The sequence below is a fragment of the Uloborus diversus genome, chromosome 4, assembly GCF_026930045.1.
Source record: "Uloborus diversus isolate 005 chromosome 4, Udiv.v.3.1, whole genome shotgun sequence".
Lineage (NCBI taxonomy): Eukaryota > Metazoa > Arthropoda > Arachnida > Araneae > Uloboridae > Uloborus > Uloborus diversus.
This window is the reverse complement of record NC_072734.1, coordinates 137838416-137864043: the sequence shown is the minus strand read 5'-3', so window position 1 is coordinate 137864043 and position 25628 is coordinate 137838416. Positions and strand designations below refer to the sequence as shown.

General features: G+C 34.4%; 1 protein-coding gene across 3 annotated transcripts in view; it reads left to right on the top strand.

The window, feature by feature from the left end:
- The window catches only part of LOC129220182 (polyadenylate-binding protein 2-like), a 65321-nt gene that overhangs the window by 5223 nt on the left and 34470 nt on the right, over positions 1–25628 (top strand). For 2 of the 3 annotated variants that reach the window (XM_054854541.1, XM_054854539.1), the window contains exons 3-5: positions 11774–11876; positions 16501–16583; positions 19484–19590. In XM_054854541.1, coding sequence (XP_054710516.1) covers positions 11774–11876; positions 16501–16583; positions 19484–19590 — 293 coding nt within the window. The remainder of the gene's footprint in view (positions 1–11773; positions 11877–16500; positions 16584–19483; positions 19591–25628) is intronic. The other variant, XM_054854540.1, reaches the window with a different exon arrangement.

Below are 25628 nucleotides of genomic sequence, written 5' to 3'. Positions count from 1 at the left end.
ACTGTAATGTATATTAACAGTCGGAGGGATAACGGACCGAGCGGAGCGAGGTCCTGGCGAGCCAGAGGTCTCATAGTACTTTCGTAATGAGACCGAGGCAGGGCCGGCGAGCCGAGGTCTCATTACGAAAGTACTATGAGACCGAGGGCTCGTATCCCGGAGAAATGATGAAAAAAAAATTAATGTATTAATTTCGACTTGTAATTAATACAATAATTTATTTCATTGTATTTTAATATGTTTACAAAAAACCCCGGCCCTGTCCATTTTTGAAGCATATATTCGTGATGTTTTTTGTTGTGCTTTTATGTTGTTTTTATATATATTGTGTTCTGAAGTGCTTTGATCATGTTTTTTATCTGATTTTTTCCTGTTGGCGCTAAAAAAGCATCGCTAAGAACGATGTATGACATATGTCGTCATACATCGTTTTCTTGGCGATGCTTTCTTGGCGCCAACAGGAAAAAGTCGCCAAGGGTGCGGTATATCACATCAGTTCCGATTATAATTTCAAAAAAAATAAGGAGAAGGAACCTCTGAACCTTTTCTGATAACATCATTGAAGAACGCTCTCTAGGACAATTTTGAAAAATTACCAGAGTAGAGCCCTAGAACAGCCTTTTCCATTGACATCATTGAAGATTGTCTACAATTGCGACTTTGGATCTTCGAATTCGAAATATTGGGAGGGAGATGTAAATCGATTTGAAAATTCGATCGCGGACAATCCCTCGAGTCATATTAGTTTCACTAGCGTTAACAAATATAGTATATAATCCGTTTGGAAAAATTTTCAGTTTATTCGTACCATTTCTTCCCTTAATATTCCAAAAATCGCTTAAAAACTCGTTTTTAGAACAAGAATTTTGAAATTTTCCTGGGGGAGGGTCCCAAGGAACCCCTCAATTTATACGTGCTCATCTTCGAGTACTGACCGACCCCTTTCAAAACCGGAGTTTTATCACCTCATTATCTCCATATACAATGTATTTATTAAATATGGTTGAAAACTTTGGTGGGAAAGAGAGAGAGATGGAGAGAAAAGTTAATTTCTTATGGGGAAAAAATTTAAGTGCCCCCCCCCAATTATTTTCTGGTTATGGCATAATGTGTCTCAGCTCCCCCTACTTCCACCAAGTTCCTACGCCTCTGAAACAGATCAAACTCATCTTTCCTAAAACTTTTCATTAACATTTTTTTTCTACATCTTTTTTCAAAGGAAACTTGTTTCTTAGCCATTTGAAGCCATTCTGGCATTGTTTGTGTCTTGTTGTATTGTTTTCATTATCAAAGGAAACTTCTTATGGAATGTGGTATGAATGAAATTATGTATAAAACAAAACGAAATGGAAGCATTTTACAGACAAGCCCGCATCTATAAATGTTGGTTTCCCCTGTAAAAACTCAGCAGGGCCCCTAACTGCCTACTGATCTCTATGCCACTAAGGGTTGTAGGCCACTTTTGTGGCTTCCCCTCTCCCCACCCTCTCAATGCGGGATCTACGGGTACGTAGATCCGAGTCTGATTACAGATTTCTTCCTCTAGTCCAATATAGGGTACTGCATCAATTTTTAAGTAATATGCTGTTTAGATTTTTACCCCTAGCTTCATGCTTTTTGTGCCATTTGTTTTATGTTATCAATTGTCTTGACGGATACATAAAATCAACAGGCCCAGATTACCCAATAGACCAACCTAGGCCCTGGCCTAGGGGCGCCAGCCAAAAAGGGCGCATACCACAGATGAAAATACAGCTCCTTGGGGGAAAAAAAAAGAGGAAAGCGACTTGTGCTAATATTTGGAGAATAAAAATCCAGCTAGAACAGATTGTAACCTGCCCACTGAGCAGAAAAATAAAAAAAAAAATAAAAATTAGAGGAGAGGGGGCGTAATGCTTCAGTCAAGGTACCGTTTCTGGTCAAAATAGATAATTTTCCAGGGGCGCCGACTCCGAGGGTGCTGCGATGCTCCGGCACCCCCCTCCCAAAAAATAAATTATTTGTGGGGGTACCGTGCACCCCCCCCCACCAGCAGCAAGCAAAAAAATGAGGCCATGCAAAAAAGAACAAATTTTTTAATATTTAGTTTAGCTTACTAAAAAGAACAAATTATACTGTTGTGTTTTCGCTCTTATACTACAGTGAAACCTCGCTTAATGGACACCCCTTTAAAGCGGACACCTCTCTTTACGGACAGTTTCTTTTTTTCCCGTCCCTTTTCTATGGTTAAGCCATTAAAATGCCCCTCATTAAAGCGGACACTCACTTAACCGGACACGGACACAACATTTCTTGGAAAAAAGCTCTTCTCTCATTAAAGCGACACCGACGGACTATTTCAGCAAATCTGACTCTTTCTCCTTGAAAGAAAAAAGAGAGAGATTTATTGAACATCCTAGATTGGGGTTCACTTCCAATACAGGACTTTTTCAATAATTGACACAAAGAGAACCAGAGATAACAATGAGCAACACCTTTTCTCCTTCCACAATAAAGCATAAAAGTTATTTACCCCATTGCGAAAATGCACAACCGGTTCAGAATCTGCCAGGAAAAAATCTGCTGAGGTGGAAAACGAATGTAGAACCAATTGTTTGGGGGTAGGGAGTACATTTTAGGCTCCTGGGGACAGCTCGGATTCCCAGAAAGGCAAGTGTTGGTTATTGAGTGCGGCTTAAGTGAACAAAACACATGGTACACTCGCCGAACACCTTATCTTTCCCAAGAGTAATTAAACTGTCCGCTATGTGGTCTTCAGAGTTTACATAAGAGAATTTGTGATTCGTTTATATATTTTTAAGTTTTATTACTGCAGCCTTTGCTGTTCTTCATCGGCGCCTTCAACGGGGCCGATGGTTGAGAAGTGATGCGTTCTTAATTCCAGTTATTGAGTTTATTTTAAAGGGAAAAAGAAAGCTGAAAATTTATGGATCGGAATAATGGGGGATCGTTGCCAAAGAAAGGGGAGGTGGAGCAGCTTCCTTGGAAGGATTATTTCATTTTAAGAGTTTTTGGAATAAGTTTTGCGTTTGACCCTGTAGCCGAGTGTGTCCTTATTCGAATCGACGTTGGAAAAAATGTCTCGCAAAGCTTTGACTTTAAAAGAAAAAATTGAGGTGCTCGAATATCACAAAAGTGAAAAATGTGGTGTAAGAAAATTAGCAGAGCATTTTAACGTAGGGAAAACACAAGCGGCAGAAATTGTAAAAAATAGAGAAAAGTTAATGAAAGCTTGGTGCGAGAATGGAAACAGCAAGCAGTACAGAATGTCATCTGAAAAGGGACCTTCATATCAAATTGATAAATGCGTGTTCGAATGGTTTTGCCAAGTGTGAAGCAATCAAATTCCCGTGTCTGGACCAATGCTGCAAACAAAAGCACTAGAAGCTGCGCAGAGGCTTGGAGTAAAGGATTTTAAAGCCTCGAATGGATGGCTTGAAGGATTTCGAAGAGACATTATGTTTCTTTTAATGCAATAAGTGGAGAGTCCGCTACTATAAATCCAGAAACGGTAAATGAATGGGTCGAGAAACTGTCATCCATAATTAAAGACTATGATCCCGAAAATATTTTAAATGCCGATGAAACAGGGTTTTTTTACCGTGCATTACCTGAAAAACCGTGTGCTTTAAAGGTGAAAAATGTCATGGTGGCAAAATGTCAAAAGAGCGCTTAACGGTCTTATTATGCTCTAGTATGGATGGTGTTAAAGAGCAACCCTTAATTATAGGAAAAGCGGCAAAGCCAAGGTGCTTTAAAGGTATGAATCCGCAAAAAACTTGGCTTTCAATGGAAAGCGAACAGAAAAGCCTGTATGAACATGGATTTAATGACTGAATGGCTAATGGAACTAAATAAAAAAATGAAATGTCAGAAACGCAAAGTTCTTCTTTTCTGGACAATGCGACTTCTCATCCAAATATGAAACTGAGCAATACAAATATTGTTTTTTTCCCTCCAAATGTTACATCTGTCTGCCAACCTTTGGATCAAGGTGTCATAAAAAACTTCAAAGTGTTTTATCGACAACTAATTTTAAAGCACATCTTTTCAGGTTTAGATGGAGGAAAATGTAGTGCAAGCTCGGTAAAAATCGATGTCTTACAGGCATCTTCATGGATAAATGCAGCGTGGCAAAAAGTCAAGGCGACTACAATTACCAGCTGTTTTCTAAAAGCTGGGTTCAAAAAAGGTCTACCTGTTGCTGAAGAAGGAACAGTAAATGTCGAAGAACCCGTTAATGATTTAACAAAATTAGTATGCCTCAGTGGTGAAAATGTTTTAATTGGCAATGAATTTGCTGAAATTGATGGTGATATTGAACGTGAAATCAATTCCTTAGAAATGGAGGCGATAGTTGAAAGCATAACAGATAACGAAACCGAAAGTGAAGGAGAAAACGACGATCCTCAGATAGTAGTGGAAGTATCTTCTGAAGAAACGAAAATTAGAAGCTTACATGATGCTCAAATATACATTGATCAACTAAGACATTTTTACACTGAAAGAAATGATGATGTAGGGGTAAAATTAACGCAAGAACTTAAAATTTATCATGAAGATATGATGAGCAAAAACTACTCAAAACAAACTTCAATTACATCTTTTTTCACGAAACTGACATAGGTATGTTTTTGTATTTTCTCTGGGCGTGTTTTATAGTTTATTTCTTGAAAACCTTGAATTGAAGCATATGTAACACTTATTACATTTTGTTACTTTTCTGTAATTACAAGCATATAACTTTTGATCTCAGAATAAGTTTTCTTTTAAGAAGTGTTATTATTTTGTAATAAGTAGGTTATTTAAAAACTCGTTTTTTATTTTTTTACGCGTCCCTCGGGAAAGCGGACACCCCTTTAAACCGGACAATATTTATGTCCCCGTAGGTGTCCGTAATAGAGAGGTTTTACTGTACTTGTGTTTTGATTCTCGCTAATAATTTCTCAGCTTTATGTTATTTTATTTTCTCGTGGGATTATTTTGTGGTAAAAGACCGAAGTAAAAGTTGATATTTTCCGCAAAGTGTTAGTGATAAAAATAAAAACTGAAGCACATTTTCTTGAAAGTTACACTCTGTAAATTTGGCCTTGCTTAGGTTCTCTCCCCCCCCCCCCCACACACACTTTCACTAACATCATCAAAGTTTATCTGAGCATGCTTTTTATGAAACGTCATTTTCAGAAAGTTTTCGAGTGACTGCGAGTCTCTTATTTTCCGAACACCATCGAAGACCGAACAATTTTTTTTATGGGCCCCCAACTTCTAAACATTAGTTCAGGAGCGTCCCACCCCTCCCTTTCCTAGCATTTTGAATTTGATCTAAAATTTCGGAAATTTTCCGGAAGAGAGTCCTTAAACCCCATCTCTTCATCCAACAAAATCCAATGCTGCAGATTTAGAATTTTCATTTCAAAAATTGTTCAGGGGAAAGCCTTCATATCATAATAGATCGTCTAAAATTTTGCTTTTAAGCCCTCAAGCCTGAAAATTTTCCAGGGAAGTGACCTTGACTTCAGTATCCCCTCCCCTCTTCCCCAACTCAGTTAAAATTGCCTAAAATTATGACCTGAATTTAAAAAAAAAAAAAATCCGGAGAGCCGCAGACATCAGTCTTTCACCAACATGATTAAAACTGTCCAAAATTTTGTTTTTAGGACTTAAAACTCGGAAAATTTATGGAAGTGAGTTACCAAATTCCATCTTTTCTCCTGTTGTCATTAAAGATAACTCACAGTAAAGTATGTAGGTTTCCAGTTTCAAAAACTTTCTGGGGCAGAATGTCTTATCCCACCCATTTCCCTAACATTATAAAAGACGTCTTTGAATGTTATGGTTTTTTATTTCAATTAAGTTTCTTGCTTAGGCCACAAATCGCCCGCTCATTAAAAATATCCTCTAAAATTCTGTTTTAGGACCTCAATTTCTTCGTTTTATGACTTTTATTTTCAAAAAGGGAGGGGAGAGAGTTCCCTAATTCATCTCTTCCTGTAACATCATCAAAGATGACCACTACTTCGAGTTAAATCGCCTTAAATGATCTAAAATAGCATTTCTAGAGCGTCAATTTAAAAAAATTTCTGGGGAGCACCCGCGAATCCTCTCTCTTCTGAATATCACCAAGGGAAGTGATAAAACCCATCATACAATTTTCAAACGGAGGAAGAGGTGCAAAATTTTCACTTATCCCCAGGACGCTGCTGTGCCTCTGAGAGAGGAGGGGGAGGGCAATATGATTTTAATACAGTTCGGAAGTTCGGATATCTGAAGGGGTGGGGGGTGGGAGCGCGTTATCTCTAAGCTTGGGCTAGGGCGTATATAGATGTTAATCCGGCCCTGAAAACCAAAGATTCCCCCCCCCCCCAAAAAAAAGTGCTCTCTAATCTATTAGTTCACTTATGCATTAGAAAATGGGTACTGTAGGGAGCAGGGTTAGCAAGATTTTGGGTATTACGGTAAAAACTCTGGTTTTTACCGTCCTGTCCGAAAGTATCCAAAACTATATTTTTAGGAAAATTGTGTTTTGTGAAAAAACAGAATAAAATGTATCAAAGTAATGCTTTATATTGAACATTTATTCAATAAGAACATTCAACTTATTTGTGCTGCTGATTTTAATCTAGTTACATGGAAGTTGAATCCTTGATTACAATTTCAATTTGGATGCATAGCTTAATTTTATTTTTTATTTATTTATTTTTTTGAAAATAGTAATCAAATTTCCCTATGTTTATGCATGTGTGCAAATAAAAGCAGTATTGGCAAGGTTTTTACCATCCTGTTCAAAACCCTTGTGTCCGAAAGTTTCCAAAATATTTTTTGAGAAACTATATTTTGTGAGAAAATATCAAAAACAGAACAATGTCAAACTTATTTTTTTGACTATTTAATATATTTATTCAATGTGAACATTTGAGTATAAATATATATATACAGGTGTGTATCCCTCGTATAACACGGTTAATTCGTTCCATGTAATATCGAAACCGTGTTATGAGAGACTTTTTTGTAAATGGTTTTTTCCTCATTTTTTAACCTAAAGGGGTTTTTTTAACCCCCTTTAATCATGTACATATCATGAATCATGTCCATGTGTATCATGTTATATCAAAACAATGTTCTATGTTATATCGAAACCGTGTTATATAAGACCTTGATATAATGTAAATCAAGGAATGTCTACCGTGTTATATTGAAACCAAGTCATAAGATACAAACTTTATAATAGCTGAAATTTCGACTCAATAGAGCATAGAAACAAAAACTGGCAACCAGAACATACAAAGACCCACTGATTTAAAAATAAAGAGTTGTTATAAACAATAAAACTTAATTATTTTACATACTTCAAATAAAAATCTATGCACAACAAGAAAAAACTTAATCTGCTTTTCTTTCTGTACTAAGAACAAAACGCATTCAATAAGGGGGGAAAAATGAGCTTTTCCGTAGCAATAAAGTTCGTCTGAACAACAAAGAAAGAGAGATATACTCTGGAGTGTATGCAATAATTTTAGAAAGATCAACAACACTTACATACATTTAAACTATAGCTAAAATGATAACAGTGTACAGAAAATGTATGTAAATGCTAAAAAAAGAATCGCTCATTATTACAAATGGTTTACACCCATATGTGAGCAAATGGTGCAAACAGATTAATTTTTTTGAAGAAGACTGGTCCCGACACTCGATTACGGGGGTAATTCGTGTAGATCTAAAAATCAGGTTTCAGTGGCATGGAAAGTTTGATGTCATTGGAAAGATAGAAATAGGAATGGATAGAAAAAGTTTTTACTTGTTAAGTTGAAATGTGTGCATTTAACTACATTCAGTTAGATAATCATCAGTATTTTTTTTCAAATGTCTTGAATAAGCCCCCCGCAAATAATCATGTTTTCACTGCATATTAAACTTAAAACTTTACACATACCAGTTGTATTTTTTCATAATCCTGGGCAAACCCGCTCTAATTAAGCTATTGCATAAAACTTCTAAAAATGGAATTACTGCTGATGGCAGGAAGGGGGTGATGAGGTCCGGTGTGGGGGGGGGGCAAAAGAAACTGAACTAATGGCGCACTGCCAATCCTAGATGTATGGAGTGCTCTCCAGCTAGCTGGCTCAAGTAGAGACCTTCACTAAACAGCTGTGCAAGTAGCGTCAGTGTAGTTAATAACGTCCGATTGTAGTGTTGGATTTTTCAAATGTTATTGCTTTCTGCCAGCGAACTCATTATGGCAGACTCATAAGAACAAAGTGTAAGCTTGAAATTTTGCTTCCTGCTTTAAAAGTTGGCAATGGAATAGCTTACTAAATGCTTCAACAAGCTTTCAAGAACGATACTATGAGCCGCACACAAATTTTCGAGTGGTTTGAGTGGTTTAAAGGTGGTGAGATGAGTGTTGAAGATCATGCTTGTTCTGGGCGCCCTTCAATGTCTTGAATTGATGAACACATTGAAAAACTCCCCCAAAAAATCAGTGAGAATTATCGTTTTGCGATTGACTAAATTTTAGAAGAAGCAGGAGTGAGTTGGAGCTTGTGCAGGCGATCGGGTGAATGCTTCCTTGACCATGATAATGCTCCCGCACACTCAGTCTTCACTATTAACCGCTATTTGGCCTATCAGAGGTGGCCAGTTGTTTCTCACCCCCCCCCTCCCCGTATTTGACAGACCTAGCCCCTTGGGATTTTATTCTGGAGCGTTTTGATGATGTAGATGCTGTCAAAACTGCATCGAAAAGGGCACTGTTCGTGATCAAAGTTGAAGAGTTCCAGAGGTGCTTCGTATGTTACATCTAATGGCAAATACTTTCAAGACTAAAGCAATTTTGTAAACTGATAAATAAATATTTTAGAACAAAAAGCCGGTTTTATTTCGGTCCCCCCCCCCCCTCGTACACATGTGAACATAATTTTTTGGATTGAGTTAAAAGGAAACGCTATGAACAACCCTTGACAAATTGATATTTTTTATAAACTTAAGCAGCTCTGCATGAAATAGAGAAGGTTTAAATCAGTGTTAGAAATCAGTAAAAAATCTTAATGGTCCTCCGGACCAGTCAACATGCATATATACTGGTTCGCGGACAACATCAGTGGTCTGATTTAAACTCAACACTAAAACCAACAAATAAGCAATGAGTAAATAATTTTTCTACTGATGAGAATTTTTTAATGTACTTAGTATTTCAAAATGTAAAATCTTTTGCTTGGCAATAAAACGTTTGAATATCGTATTTTAAGCAGTGAAGCTTGCAGTTTGAAAACCCATTTCATAAGCAGCCTTTAAAATAGGCTACCAAAAGTTTGAGAATTTCATTTGACTATTTTTACTTAGTTTCAAGGCGTTATAAAACCCCACTTCTCTCTCCAGTATGAATATATTGAGTAAAATGTCGATGCATGATTTAAAATTATATCAAAAATAGCCTGCCTCGGTTGCTGGTCCCAAGGACCATTAATTCTTTTTTTTTGTGGTAGTCTGAGACAAGTTTCACTGGTCTGAGACCAGTGGACCAGCAGTAATTTTGAATGTTGTAATTAATAATTAGCTGATTTGATTATGTTCTGGTTGTGCTATGTCACACAAATGCCAGACTACACTTTACTGCTTGTTTGAGGGGAAAACATCAAAATTCTTGGCATAAATATGATCCCGAGTAGCATCAACTCATCGGCCGATCATCGGCCGATCATCGAAATCCGATCAAACTTTGATCGGTCGATGATCGGCCGATGATCGGATTCCGATGAGTTTTCATCGGAAATTGCTTCAATATGTCTCATCGGCAATAGTAGAATCCGATCATCGGTATCCGATGAATTTTGCTCCCTATACCGATGAGATTTGGAGCAATATACGAGCAGTGCTTTTCCGAGGCGATGAATTTTGGATGAAAATACGATGAGATTTGGAGCAATATACGAGCAGTACTGTTCCGAGGCGATGAATTTTGGATGAAAATACGATGAGATTTGGAGCAATATACGAGCAGTGCTGTTCCGAGGCGATGAATTTAGGATGAAAATACGATGAGAAGTAATAACAACCGCGATATGGGGACAAGCAGGAGGGAAAAAAATTAACAGTGGGAAGATGGGTCCGCCATCTTGGATGATCACGTGACACTTCCGCCATCTTTAGAACTTTCAGAAGGGGTATTTTCGGATGACGTCATGTGGGACAATTATTTAATATACTTTAATTTCTTTTAATAACTTGATTAGTTAATTTCTTATTTAACAACTTTTGATGAACGTGATTCATGAGCTCAATCTAAGTCGCTTTAGACGGGAAGCGAACCCTAGACCTCTGGAATACGAGATTCATATGCTAACCACTAGACAAGCAATGCTCTCTCCAAGGTGGAAAATAATGTATTAAATGGAAAATCATTTGTGGCGCCATCTATCGGGGGACAAGGCCATGACAGATTTCTGAACGGAAAGTGAGAATTTTATTCAGTGAATATACTTGTGGCGCCAGCTAGTGAAGAGTCGGAGTCGATCATTTTGCCCGCAAATCGAGTTGGAGTCGGTAATTTTGGGAGTCAAATTGAACAGAATGGAATTGTTTTGGAGATAGAGAGAAATCATTCAAGAGTCGGAGTCTCATTTTGTTCGCAATTCCAGTGAGGTGATCGGGGTTGGAATCGTGGAGTTAAAGTTGAATTGATTTTGCAGCAAATCGGAGTAAACCCTTCCAAAATCCAGGAGTCGGATTCGGAGTCAAAGTCTCAGTCATTTTTCCTCCGATTCTCAACCCTGAACGTTGATCCGTATAGCCTTACGTTTGATCAATAGTCGGATATCCGAATAAAAAAACTTATCCTATTTTAACAGTTGGGAGATTTCCAAAAATTTTAGATTGGGAAAACTTTTATCGGAAAATTTAAACGACCTACTTTTTTTAAGATGAAATGTAACTCGGCAAATTTTCATCGGAAAATTTGATCGTTACGATCTCTTTTTCCGATGAAATGTAGCTCGGCAAATTTTCATCGGAAAATTTGATTGTTAAGATCTGTTTTTCCGATAAAATGTAGCTCAGCAAATTTTCATCGGAAAATTTGATCGTTACGATCTCTTTTTCGGATAAAATTTCGCTCGGCAAATTTTCATCTGAAAATTTGATCGTTACGATCTCTTTTTCGGATGAAATTTCGCTCGGCAAATTTTCATCGGAAAATTTGATCGTTACGATCTCTTTTTCCGATGAAATGCAGCACGGCAAATTTTCATCGGAAAATTTGATCGTTACGATCTCTTTTTCGGATGAAATTTCGCTCGGCAAATTTTCATCGGAAAATTTGATCGTTACGATCTCTTTTTCCGATGAAATGCAGCTCGGCAAATTTTCCTCGGAAAATTTGATCGTTACGATCTCTTTTTCCGATGAAATGTAGCTAGGCAAATTTTCATCGGAAAATTTGATCGTTACGATCTCTTTTTCCGATGAAATGCAGCTCGGCAAATTTTCATCGGGAAATTTGATCGTAAGGATATAATTTTCCGATAAAAAACAGCTCATCGAAAACCGTTCTCGGATTCTGATCGCAACGATATCAGCGTGAAATACGCGATGAGTTTAGGAGGAGTCGATGATCGGCCGAGCAAAATCCGATGAGTTGATGCTACCTGGGATGCATATCATAAATATCTAGAATTTTGTTTTTTATTTAAATATCCTGATTTTTCAATGCTGAATATTTTGTACTAACTTGTATGACATGGAGCTTTAAATAAATGTCTTGTGCTTTTGTTTTAAGGATTTAGAAGCCATTCGAGCAAGAGTCAAAGAAATGGAAGATGAAGCTGAAAAAATTAAACGAATGCAAAATGAAGTAGAAAAGATGAATGCACCTACACCTGGTGAGTACAGGTTGAAACGAAATTCAATATATTTGTGCTTGATAAAATTTAAACGTTCCTGTTAAATTTTATAATTTATGTATAATGTAAACCAATTACTTGGTTGCACATATATGCTGTGGTGTAGTCTGGGGAACATACATGCTGTGACATAGTTTAAGGGCAACGCCCGTCCCCATACTTTTTAATTTTACAAACTCATCCCCACTTTTTTATATTTTAATAGAAGTGCCCCCCCCCCTTTTTGATTTTATACGGTTAGTACCAGTGCTCAAAGATAGTGGTTTTTAGTCGTATTTTGCAACTATAAATTTCGTTTTGATGACCGTGATAAATGACCCAGTTCTCATTTTGACTAAAGCTGCAGAATTGAAGTAAATGGCGGACTCCATTCCTGGATTTTGAAACGCAGAAAAATGTTAAATCCAGTTTTCAGAGTAGTTCTGTTTAAATGTTTTAAACTAGCAGTACCCGCACAGCAATGCCTGTGCTAAAAATTTAATGGAAGTCCGTTGAATAAAAAGAATTAACGCCCCCTCCCCCTCTGATGTGAAATTATCGTTTTTCTTTGTATAAAATGCGTACACACCTTTTTAAAAAAAAAAAAACTATTTAAGTTTCTTTGGAGTTTAAAACTTTTAATATTTTAAACTAGCTGTTTAAATATTTTAAACTAGCAGTACCCGCACAGCAATGCCTGTGCTAAAAATTTAATGGAAGTCCGTTGGATAAAAAGAATTAACACCCCCTCCTCCTCTGATGTGAAATTATCGTTTTTCTTTGTATAAAATGCGTACACACCTTTTCAAAAAAAAAAAAAAACTATTTAAGTTCCTTTGGAGTTTCAAACTTTTCGTCAAATCATTATGTCATCATCAATCATTGTTTATCGCCAGACTTGCCCAGCAACCACGCTATCGTAATCCATCCATCTAACAAAAAAAAAAAAAACATTCCGTGGAACATTCAAAAATCATCGTCAGAAAAAAAGAAGAAAATGTCGTACATTTCACTTGGATAAAAACAAATCAAAAGTTTCTTTTCTTTCAAAACAAATCGCCAAAACAATTAATTACATTAACGGTTGCCTTAAAACAATAATCCTAGACTGAACTGCTCAGCGCTTAACATGCCAAGCAACCATGTTACCGGAACCCAGCCCTTTTGCGAGTGAAGCGGATGTTTTTTTTTTTTGGCAATAATAAATGTTTCACCAAGCTAAAAAAAAAGGTATAAAATCACATTAACAGTAGCTTTCAAATCCTTATATATTAGGAGCTGCGTTGCCCGACTTTGCCCGGTCTACCTTGAGAACAAAAATTGTGTCAAGTGACATATATTCAACAATTAATTTAAAGAATAACTTAACAACTTAAAGAATAACTTAAATAAAAATAAGAAAATACCATGCAAAATTATCTTTCCAAACTGACGACAGATGTTAAAGTACTTTTAAGAAATTAAAATGCGAAAGATGGATTTTAAAAGCGTAACCATGGAAACATGAAAATAAAATGATTGACAACATGAATCAAAATGATGTATTTCGAAATTGATTTAAAAACGCTTGTAACTTTTTTTCCTTTGAATGTTTGAGACAAGAACTGCAAAAAACAAACAAGTAGATCCACATGCTCTCTATCAATGATCACGGTCTGTTGAGATGTACTTTTTTCGATGGCGGTTCGGATAATGTTTTAATCTGTTTCTCTCTCATTTTTTTCAATTTCTTCAAGTCTAAATCTGGGGAGCAACTCATTATTAAGGTGTCGTTTACTACACAATTTGGAAAACAGCTTCTTCTGGGGCGCTCTGACGTTGAGAAATTGGATATGTTAATATTGCTCTAGCACACAGTCGTTCTGGTGTATCCAAAGATAGTACAGATGTCGCAGAGCCATTCCAGTTCTGCAATAAAGTTTAACCTGTACACAATTCATTTAAATCACAGAAAAAGTGCACAGCTGAATTGTTCAATATGTTACAAATATGGATTTCTTTTGGGTTCTCCATTAGTTTCATTAGAACCTGTTCATTACACAAGCATTCTCACTAACTTGGCGAAAATTTTTTGATTCGCTAAAACCGTGAAGTTTTTTTCAGTGTACAACATTTCCCTTTTCAGATCTGTTGTAAATATATGGAAGCAGCTAGTGAAAAAATGGAAGCATTGTGGTTAATGTTTCCTTCAGGTGTATCCTTATTTTCCATTCTTTCTGCTTGAATGATTTTTCAATAAGTATATTCATTCGATAAAATTGCACTTAAAGTATACAGGGAGGCCCTTTTCATTTTAGATTTCCCGCTAAAGCTTTACGTTTGACATGATGAACCTGGACAGTTTCATTTTCTTTTGCAAAAAGAATGAGTGAACTTTCATGTTTTCTTTGTTTCTCTGCTCGCCCGACTTAGGATAATTGAGTCTCATTATAAATGCGTCTGATATCAAAAATATTATCTATTCATAATGAAACTTGGTAGGTTAATTTCCAGTAAAAAAACGCAATGCGGCCAAAAATTCAGCAATGTGAAAGGTTTGGTTATGTAGGGGAAGGAACATCTGGGTTACCTGCATAAGGCTGTCAACTATTAGCCAATTTTTTTCTTCCTCATAACAGCTGTGTTTCCGCAACACAGATAACTTATATAAACACACACTAGAGTCGTATTATATCATTCTTCGCCCCCTTTTTTGGAATGGGATCTTCCATATTGTCTTGAGAAGTGTTTTGTCTCTTTCTTCAAAAATCAAATTTTCTGATTAATTGTTTGTTAGGCCATTGTAAAAGAACTATTGAATCTACAGATATCGTTTTTGACTTAAAAGAAAGCCAATTAAATTTACTGCAACAATATATCTAGCTTTTTTCTTGATGAGTAGGAATTTATGTCAATATTTGGCTCGAAATGTGATGAAAGCATAATTTTTTAATTTTTCGTCAAAAGATGGCCAATTTTTGAAGTACGATATCTCCTAAACTATTGGTCATACAGAGCGCCACTTGTGCTTAAATTGTTCAAAATTTAATGTGCTTTAAAACTGGTATTTAGTACCAAAGTTGGATATTTCAGTAGTTAGAAAGGAAAAACTGAAAATTTCGCAGTTTTTTACGAATAACGCAGCGAGCACAGGTTTTTGAAAACTGCAAACTTAGATTTACACTCCCCTAACTGACTCAAACAACATACCAAAAAAAAAATCAGAACTACATTGTGCTTTGCGATTTTAGCCCCTTTTTTGTATAATATGACTGGACCACTGAGGCAAAGAAACATATTGTCGCCTAACAGCAACAGTAAGATAGCTAATCCCAGAAATAACACTAAGATGTCTTACTGTTGCTCTGAGGCAACAATATCAGAATATAATAAAATTTCACATGTTATTAGCCCATTTAGCACCTTTTTACTTTCTTCTATATCTAATATATAGAAGAAAGTATTGGATTCGTGCAAATTTTTGAATTTCGAAGGATTCGAACGTTTTGAGGTGTGCTGAGTCCATTTCGACTATTTTTGGAAAATGTCTGTCTGTCTGTGTGTGACCAGTTTTTTGTGGCCGCTCTACAGCAAAAACTACCGCATGAAATCGAACGAAATTTGGTACACATATGTGCCCCTATGTGAACTTGTGCCCATTGGTTTTTGGCGCGAATTCTTCCAAGGAGGGTGGAGCAATGGGACGTTTTTTGAGTTATGCGTGCTTGCTATTCCTCAGGAAGTAACTGGCGGAATCAAACAAAATTTGGTCCATATGTTGCCATTACAGGAACAGGTGCTGATTCAATTTTGATGTCAATAACTCAAACAGGGGTTGAGCTATAGAACGTTTTTTGTCATCAATTGTGACTTCTGTATCTCAAGAAATAATGAACGGAATCAAAGAAAAATTTATCGACAAGTAGCCCCTAGAGGGTATAAGTGCTGACTCTATTTTGGTGTCAATAGCTGAAAACGGGATGGCGCAATTGAACGTTCTTTTTTTTTTTATTGTGAGTTCCGTATCTCAAGGAGTAATGCTACCTTCTGGATGAAATTTAGAATAAATGTCAATCCATATGTAAACAGGCGTTGGTTCAATTTTGGCGCCAATTGCTCCATGGGGGGCTTTTTTTTATGTGAATAAAAATAACTTTATAAATACAACAATAAGAAAGATAAATTGTAATAGACTGTCGTCTGCATATTTCGCGTGATTTTAACTGTTGAAAAATAACCAGAAAATCGCGATGATTTAAAATTTTTAGCCGTTGCCATCTTGCGTTTGTTAACAAATAAAATATTTGTAATTAATTCAAGCAAGGATTTTAAAATAACTTTCAATTTTCTCTCTTTGCTTTGCTTTTGTAATAATTCAGACATTGGGATTATCGTCAAGTTTTTGCATGTGTAATTTTGTGTTTGTTGGGAATATTGCTTTCAGAAAAAAGAGAAAAATATAGAAGAAAGTTTCGTGATGGCCACAACATACTAGTTAATCCTGTGCCCCATAACATTTCAGAAAATAAATAAATAAATGACCCACCTTAGTGTGCATCTAGTAATTTTACCAATATTTCCTATGTAATTTTGTTCTTGAAAATTGTTTGGTATTTTGTACCAAATAAGTTAAATTATTTAATAGGTAAAACTCTTTCAGCGGGTGTGTTATCTTTAAGCTACGAGGAGAAGATGGAAGTTGATTCTCGGTCTATTTATGTAGGTAATGTAAGTATCATTTTTATAAATGATTAGTTGGAGTAATTTTTCCTAATATGGTTTCTTAGATGATTTCTAAACAGAATGTCTCTCTCTAAAAGAATCAAATTTAGTTACACATTTGGTAATTTATATTATAGTCAGAAGTATTTGATGAGTGGCAGAATATGTATTTTCAGAGATATCGCTAAGGTTGATTCAAGGCATTAAAGTACATTTTGACATTTTTAGAAGAGTGAAGTATTTGGAAACTGAGGACTGGTATTAAATATCAACTCTTTAAAAAAAACAACTTTTTAAGGATAAAATTGTATTTTAGGTAAATCCTTTTTAGCCGACATTTAAAATCCCCTCCCCTAATAAAGTATAACAAAAAGCATGCTTGAAAATTATAAACGGGGAAGGAAATTTGGAGACACACCAAATTTTAACCTTTTGAAAAATCTTTTTAATATAAAGTGAAAAATGCACTTATGATGATATAGATATATATCATTCCTATTTTTTTGAATAGGAAATGAATTATTTCTTGAATAATAGAGAGGAAAAAAGAGCCTCATTTAACCTAGTTTTGGCTTTTAAATGCAGGGCTCCCAAATAGTTCGTTTTCCCCGCCAAAGTCCGTTTTTAAGGTTGAAGTCCACTTTCGACCTCTTTTTAACATTTTGGTCCGTTTAGTTCGCTTTTATATTGTTTTTACTTAAAAATCAGATTTTAAAAGATTTCATTGCATTAAAAGATAGTGTGCTGATGTCTGTTACGCCCAAACACGTGGCCGCGGCCCCTTGTTTCTATTCAATCTCTCTTCCCCGTGTTATTTCTATTTCGCTTCAGATTACGTTATTACTTCTCCTTCAACCACTGCAGCATGGAAATCTAGCAAATGGAGAGGTTTGGGGGGAGGAGTTTTGATGTCTTCGTACGCCCTTGAAAAACCTCGGAAAATTGCTTGTCGTGGTTGAGATTTCAATCTTTTTGCATCTTGTAAATAATTTGATATTTTTGGTAATCAGAAGTTATTTCAACATACACCACCATAGATTAGCTTATTTTTTGTTTAATATTAATAGATAGTAAACTTTCTTATTTTTGGAACACGACAGCATTGCACTTACTCAAACTTCGCAAAAAATTGCTTCTTGTGTTTGAGATTTCAATCTTTTTGCATCTTGTAAATATTTTAATATTTTGAGCAATCGAATGTTATTTTCACATTTGCTATCTTAGACCAGCATATTTTATGTTTAATTTACTAAATAATATATAAATAAATACATTTTTGGAAAACATGCCAACAGTGATTGTACTTCACGAAAATTTGATTCTCGTGTTCGAGATTTTAATCATTTTGCATCTTGGAATTATTTTAATTTTTTTTGGAAACTGGAAGCTATTTTGACAGGTGCTACCTCAGATTATATTATTTAATTTTATTTTTAAAAAAACTAAAAACTAAATTTCTTTTGTATTTCTTTGTATCCTCATTTGTTATTGGAAATACTCCTAATGAGTATTTTCAATTTGAAAATATCGATAGCTCTATGAATCTGAACTTGTACATTAATTGATTACATTAAGTTATTTGGTAAATCAGGCTCAAATTTACGTTCAGTGTATCACTTAAGCAGCATTTGCATATTTTTGGATGTGGCGACTTAAATAAAATATTTTCTTTCTTAGTAATTTTTATCTATACTTGAAGACAGTTACAATACCTTGGTGGAGAACAACTGATACATACATATGAAGAAATGATTTGGATGCTCATCATACTAATAAATGATTTGCAAACCTCTGGCATTTTTGAGCTTAGGCAGTAGTATATGCAAAAATTATCTCCTGGGTTGGGTGTTTGGTCATCAACATCATATGTATATAAACTACCATATTAGGATTGGAAATATGTGTATCAAACAAGAGCTCCGGGGGGGGGTACTCCCTCATGGGGGGGCCTCTAAGCTATATCTTCTTGTTTTGCAGTACCTAATATCACATTGAATTCTATTTAAACTGGTTACGTGAAAATTTTTGTAAATGACTATGTACTAAAATGTTTACTTTAAAAGGTCTTAACTAGGTATGCACTGATTCATCGGTCACTTAACTGATTATTTATAATCAGCCAGTTTTCAGTTGTTCATTAGTAGAAAATTTACTTTTCAGTTAAAATTACTCTGCAAGATTGTTACTTACATGCTTGCTTGTCACTCCCCACCCCCATACAAATGTTTGTAAATAGTATAACTCAATGGATAAAAAGTTCAGGTGTACAGAAGGTGATAAGGAATTGTATCATTAAAAATCATTATTATGGTTAATTAATGAATTTCCTTCACGGATTTAGCAGCAGGTAGCTAATTTGTCATTTGGTGCTTCCTTGGGTTTAACTATGAATGGTCCTCCCAAGGTCCTCTTTTTAATCCTAACTGGCCCTCTTTAGTCCCCTTTTTGATTGAAAGTGGTCCGCTTTTACTCTTTTCTATATCTAAAATGTGTTGGGAGCCCTGTTAAATGTCGCAGAATTGTTCTTACTCAAGTTCTGTGACTGACAGAAAAGTTAATTTCTTTTATTCTTTGACTGATATGAAAGTTATCTTCTGTTCCAAGGCTGAAACTAAAATGAAATTTTTTGTAACTTGAGATTGATGCAAACAGATTATTTATCTGCTCCAAAATCTAATGCAAACAGAAAGTATCCTGTTAAAGTTTAGTTGTTGACTTTCCTATAAAAATGATCCATAAAATCCTGCTGTTAGCGTGGTTATCCTACATTTGTAAGTTTAGTTCTATGAAATAAACATTGAATGATAGTAAAAAAATTCTTTTAATTAAAGTAAGTTTAAAGATGACTGTTTAAATTTATTGTATAGTATAAACCACAATGATGTATAGATGTTATGTTTTTCTAGGTTGATTACGGTGCCACAGCAGAAGAACTGGAGCAGCATTTTCATGGCTGTGGTTCTATTAATAGGGTCACAATACAATGTGATAAATACAGTGGGCATCCGAAAGGGTAAATATATATTTGTGCACACATTTATGTACATTAGCTAGCTGCATAGCATTAGCATAGCTGCTAGCATTAGCTAGCTTAGCTGTATTTTAGCTACAATATATAAATATTGTAGCTAAAATATCTTGCATTGCCAAGGTCAATAATAATTACTGTGCAAAACGATAGAAAATTTCATTTGTTTTCATTCTGAGTTGAAAAAACTGAAAACATATCACACTCACCTGGTTAAAAACAACAGTTCCTTCTACCCACAACATCAAAACAGCAATAAGTAGTGCTGTTTTGATGTAGTAGTATAATGACTTCAAGTAGTATAATGACTAAAAGAGTAGTATTAATTTAGAAACAAAAGCACAACATTTAAGCATGTACAAATCTAAAAATAAAATATAAAATTAAAGCTCATTTGTTTACAAAGCTTTTTTTTTTTGAACGTCGCATCCAACCTTCCCAATGTGTTCATTGAAATACAATCTGGTTAAAAATTAGGTATCTGTTATTCATCCTTACTTGTGTTAAGTTATTTTGGGAAACTTCAATTAGTGTGTGCTCTTGGTAAAATCTAAAATGTGACTAAATTTATGGCAGTCGTTTTGGTCTACCTTAGACAGGGCCGGATTTAGGGGAGGGCAGGCAGGGCTACTGCCCGGGGCCTCCACAACAAAGGGGCCCCCACAATGAAATTTTTACAAAATATCCTAACTTTTACGGGTCGAAAATACCAGATATATATATATATATATATATATATATATATATATATATATATATATATATATATATATCGAAATATTCGGATATATATCAAAGTATCGGATATTTTCGAAAATATGATGATCTTTCCGAGCACTGATTAGGGGCAGGGTTGGCAAAAAACCCGGGTTTTTTTTTAAAAAGCCCATGGACCCAGGGTTTTATTTGGGTTTTTTTAAATAAAACCCAAAAAAAACCCAACTAAAGTTGGGTTTTTTTAAAAGAAATGTGGGTTTTTTTTGTCTTTTTTTAGGGAAAATGTGGGGTACTTGTAGCATATTGTAGCGTAAGTACATGGACAAAGTGCAAAAATTGTCTTCGGGTAAAAAAAGCTGGAAAACTAGTTAAAATTCAGCGTTTTCTGAAGAAAAGTATCAAAGACAAAAAACCCAAGAATGGTGAAGTTTCAGATTTTTTAATTTTCATTATTACCAACAGTTAAGGCAAAGTTATTTCTCGAGTGATAAAATCTATTGTTTGTTTTAATTACTACATTTTTTTTTTTGCATTTTTCTTTATTGTATTTCATTTTGTTATGCCAAACTACAGTAGACCCTCAAGTGGTTTAAATCCCTTTTTACTGAATTCCAGCTTAATCAAGACATTTCTTTGAATTTTATGTTGCCTGTTTTTTCTGTTTCTGTGTACAGAGTAAGAAATATTAAACTTTTTCGTAAGATAATGAAAATACTGTACCTGTTCTGTTTTCTGTCGACCGTTTGAAAAATCTGTTTATTTCTAAAAAATATACCTTGTGTTTATTCGAGATTTGAGACATGTTGGTTTGCAGAAAATAATTCACATGAAAGCCTTTTAACTAGATTAGTTTCATCTGTACAATCTACAAATATTGAGAAAATCAGACATGACAGGACTTGGTCAATATAATTTGAGTTATTTATTAACCAGTTAAAGAAAAAAGTTAAATACATTTATTTAAAATCTTTGAAGTATTTTTTTAATGCCCTTAAGAGTTAAGAAATACTATTAAAGTTCAAAATTCATTTTTTACATTCATTGTCTGTGGTGAAGAACAAATAAAAAAGAAGTTTAAATTGTGAAAGAATTTAAATTAGTTAATTTTTTAAAAAACTTCTCAGAAAATTTTAAAAAACCCAAAAGTGGGTTAAATAATGGGTTTTTTTAAATGGTTTTTTTCAAAAAAACCCATTGGGTCCAACCCAATTGGGTCTAATTCGGCCAACCCTGATTAGGGGCCTCCGCACTTCCAAATCCGGCCCTGACCTTAGATCAGCGGTTCCCAATCTTTTTCCCCTTTGCAATCCCTTCCTAACTCCGCGAACCCCTTGAGTAACTGGGTAATAAGTAACAAGCAAAAAAAAAAAAAAAAAATGCACGTGCATACAAACACACACACACACATAAATGGAAAATAAAATTTGGGAGTTTTTTTTTTTTCGAGTTTGATACTGCTTCATAGTTTATAAAAAGAATGAAAACATAATTGCAAAACATAGAATTATAAATAATTAATGGGATATTTGTGGAACAAAGAGGCTCAAAACTTGGCTGGAATTTTTCTGACAAGGATACATTTATCTCTATCACTAAATCAGAAGTCAATTAAAGAATGATCTTTAAAATACCTTTCAGGGAACTGTCTCAAATTAACTAAATGAACTTTTTTCTTCCAGTAAAATGAGAAAGATCTCTAGGTTTAAGTCTTGAAAAGGACTACGAGCCTAGCTGTTTGAGAAGGATATACTGTGCACATTAATAATTTGATTGCTGAAAAATTTTCTTGTAATTATGCTACAAGTGAGAAGTAAAATGCGTAGATTAAAAAATAATAGAAGTGTCTATTTTTCAATATAAGCATTTACTCTAATTTTTACACCAAAAGGTAATTTTTAGCGAAACAAATATTTTACGCTCACATACTACAAAAGATATTTTCAATAAAAATTTCATAAATTCCTTATTTACGTATAGTGCAGACAGGGGTTCGTACGCTCCTTCAAAACTCTTCCAATACTCCTTCATTAAGGAAATTTTTTCGAAGGGCCCTTCAAACTCCTTCATTTTGGTTTTAACTCCTTCAAAACTCCTTCTTTTTTTGTTCAACACTACATAATCTTCCTCTATGACAGTAACTTAAAATACTTCGATCGACAACTTAACTTTGTCACAAAGGCGAAGGTATAAAAGCGATTTTAGTGTAGTAATTTCGTACATTTATTTTTTTTCATCAAGATGTGATTAACAAATTGGTCATAGAAGTCCTAAAAGTTGAAGGTGAGAATATTATTAGATGGCTAAGGCATTTCGTAAGTGAAGTAAAATATGCTTAAGTGGTGCTTGGTTATTTTTTCAAGTTTTATGATTATTGCTTTTCTCCCCACCACACTCGCAGCAACAAAAGTCAGTTTGTCTAATTATTATTTAAATACTATTTAAAAACACATAAGCAGATGTACTATATTAAGTGATTCTATTAAAAAAACAATTGTTTAGCAAATCACAGTTATGATATTGTAAAATGGGGGGGGGGTTTCGTGAAATTGTGACAAGGCGAAGAGAGTGGGTGACACAAAGTGACATCAGACAGTTACTATAACAAAATATTTATAAAAAAAATTACATGCGACAAGAAGAAGAGAAAGATGAAGTGTGGCATTTTGTGACGAAGGGGGAAGGGGGTCAAAGTCAAACATGCTGAAAAAAAAAGTGCAACATCATTTAAGGACAGCCCTTTAGTACTCCTTCAAAATCTCATTTTACTCCTTCAAAACTCCTTCATTTTATTTCTGAAATTAAGTACGAACCCTGTAAGATTAAGTTGCGTGGTTAAATTCCATTGATTGTTTTTTTTTTTACTGTGGAAACCTCGCACTGCCAAACTTTCACCCACGAAAATTTTCTGAATTAATTAATTTTTCATACTTTAGGTTGCTAGCCATTCTTTCTCTTTTTCGACAATGAAGCTCAAAGTAAATTGTAGTCTGTAGTGTGAAAATTATGGCAAAGCAACAAACAACAGCGTGATCTCACTTCTACGCATTTTTGACTCACAACAATAGAAGAGCGATAGCTCTTCGTCAGACTCAAATGGTAAAGGAACTAAACATCAAAATATTTGAGAAGCTTGCATATGCTCCATGTAATGTTTTCATCAAGCAATGTTTTCAGCTAAGAATAGTATAGAATGTGTGGGAGACAAATGAATAAAGAGGAAGCAAAATTTGCTTGAAACTACTTGAACATGAGACTTCATCAGAAACAGGCATGTTAAAACTCCGCAATTACAATATTTTTTTTTTGGCAAACCTCCGGTTGTGAACCACTGCCTTAGATAATGCTCCCCATCCCAACATTGAGAAAAGGGTAATTCCATGAAAAAGTGAATATGAGGGTTGAAATTTAAAAATTGTTTTATTGCTACAAGTAATACATCAAATTAAAGGTAATAATATGAGGTTTGTGAAATTATGAAGTCAATTTTCATAAAAGTTTTATTTATATTACTTTTTTAAGCCTAAAATTATCGTAATGTACAAAAAAATATCATATAGGAAAATGGGGCTATTTTCATTTGCCCAAGATTTAATCCTGTAATGATAAATACTGTTGGCCCCGCTTAATCAGGTAACGCATAAATGGATACCCTGCGTATACAAATAAAAACTCTGGGAACCGAATATTTCCCCATAGATACAATGTTAAAGATCCTCGCTTAATCAAATAATTTCCCCGGATAATCGAATAATATTGATCAGCTATCGCAAATTGTTTTACTCAGAAAAATTTTGAATACATTAGAAATAAATCAATTGTTGACGTAAAAATATAAAGTAATATTTTTCGCTGACAACAGGCGAAAAAACAACATTATATCCCATCAAAACATTTCCAATATTCTACCAAATTTCTTTCCTCTTTGTCATTAAATACAGACATGTGATTTTTCAGTATTTTTACTGAATTCAGTATTTTTTGAGAGAGCAAAATACTGTATGTAGAAAAAGAAGGGTCATTGGAAGTTAAATTCAAAATGTTCCAGTTAATTTCATGCATCCAATTAAAGTAGTGTGCTATATAGATACTAAAATGCATGGGAGAGCTTTCAGTTGTAATAAAATATACTAACAGTGTTGTGTTAGTTTATGCAGCCAAGCAATTTCAGTATTTTTCCTCCTGTTTGGGTCACATGTCTGTAAATAACGCAGTCAGCAATTAAATTAAATAACACAAAGAAACACATTTTAGACAATAATAAATTGATAAATATTAAATGTAAAACACCATAAACGAGGAGGGGAAAAGGGGAGTGAAAAAAGTGTTCCCAAAACACCTTGAGTGAGCAATCCAGTATTACGGAATTTTTTACAAAAGAATACAGAAAAAAAAGGTACCTAAACAGTTTTCATAGCTCAATTTGTAAGTTACTTTTTGTAATTCTCATATGTACTTGTAATATACATGCTAATTATTAAATTATTTTATTGTTTGTTAAATTTATTTCAAAAAATTTTGCCAGTAACATTTGTTATTTCCTTTTTATGGCTATTGATTTATTATTATGTTTTAAGACAAATATTGTCAATTTAGAAAGGTAAAGAAAATTTCCCCACTTAATCGAATAAAATTTCTTGGAACCAACGATATTCTATTCAGGGTTGGCAAGTTTTTGCCGGGGGCGGAAAAAACCATGAAAAAAACCACGGTTTTTACCGCCCGGCAAAAATAGGCTTTTGCCAGTTTTTGCCAAAGTGGCAAAAATAGATGCTGTGTTAACAACTTACGGACAGTTTTTTCCCCTTTTATATAAAAGTAAAAGCATGTAAAGATTTTGATAAAATTTTAATTTAATTATTTTTATAGTTTAAACTTACTTTTAAAGTTATGGAGCATTTTCATTTCTAAATTTTTAAACATTAACATAAAATTTCAGTTTGTAGCATCTAAGACAAATAATTAACTTATAATGAAAATGTAATTAGCTTGTTTATTATAGCATTTTTTACAGAATACTAAATATCTATATAAAGTATACTTAATCAAGATAAAACTATAAAATAAAAGTAATTAAAAAGCAAAATACACATTTCTTTAGATTGAAATATCACTTAAATCATCATATCATAGTCTATACCATCTTCATCAAAACCTATTTGTTGTTTAAGTATGGCATAGCAATAAACTAGTTTCGCGAGAGAAGCAACTGACAAAGGGTTTCGTATTTTTGATTGTATAAAAGAAAAATTTGAGAAATATCTCTCTATTGCAGCAGAACTTGCAGGACACATTTGAAGAGTTGCGAC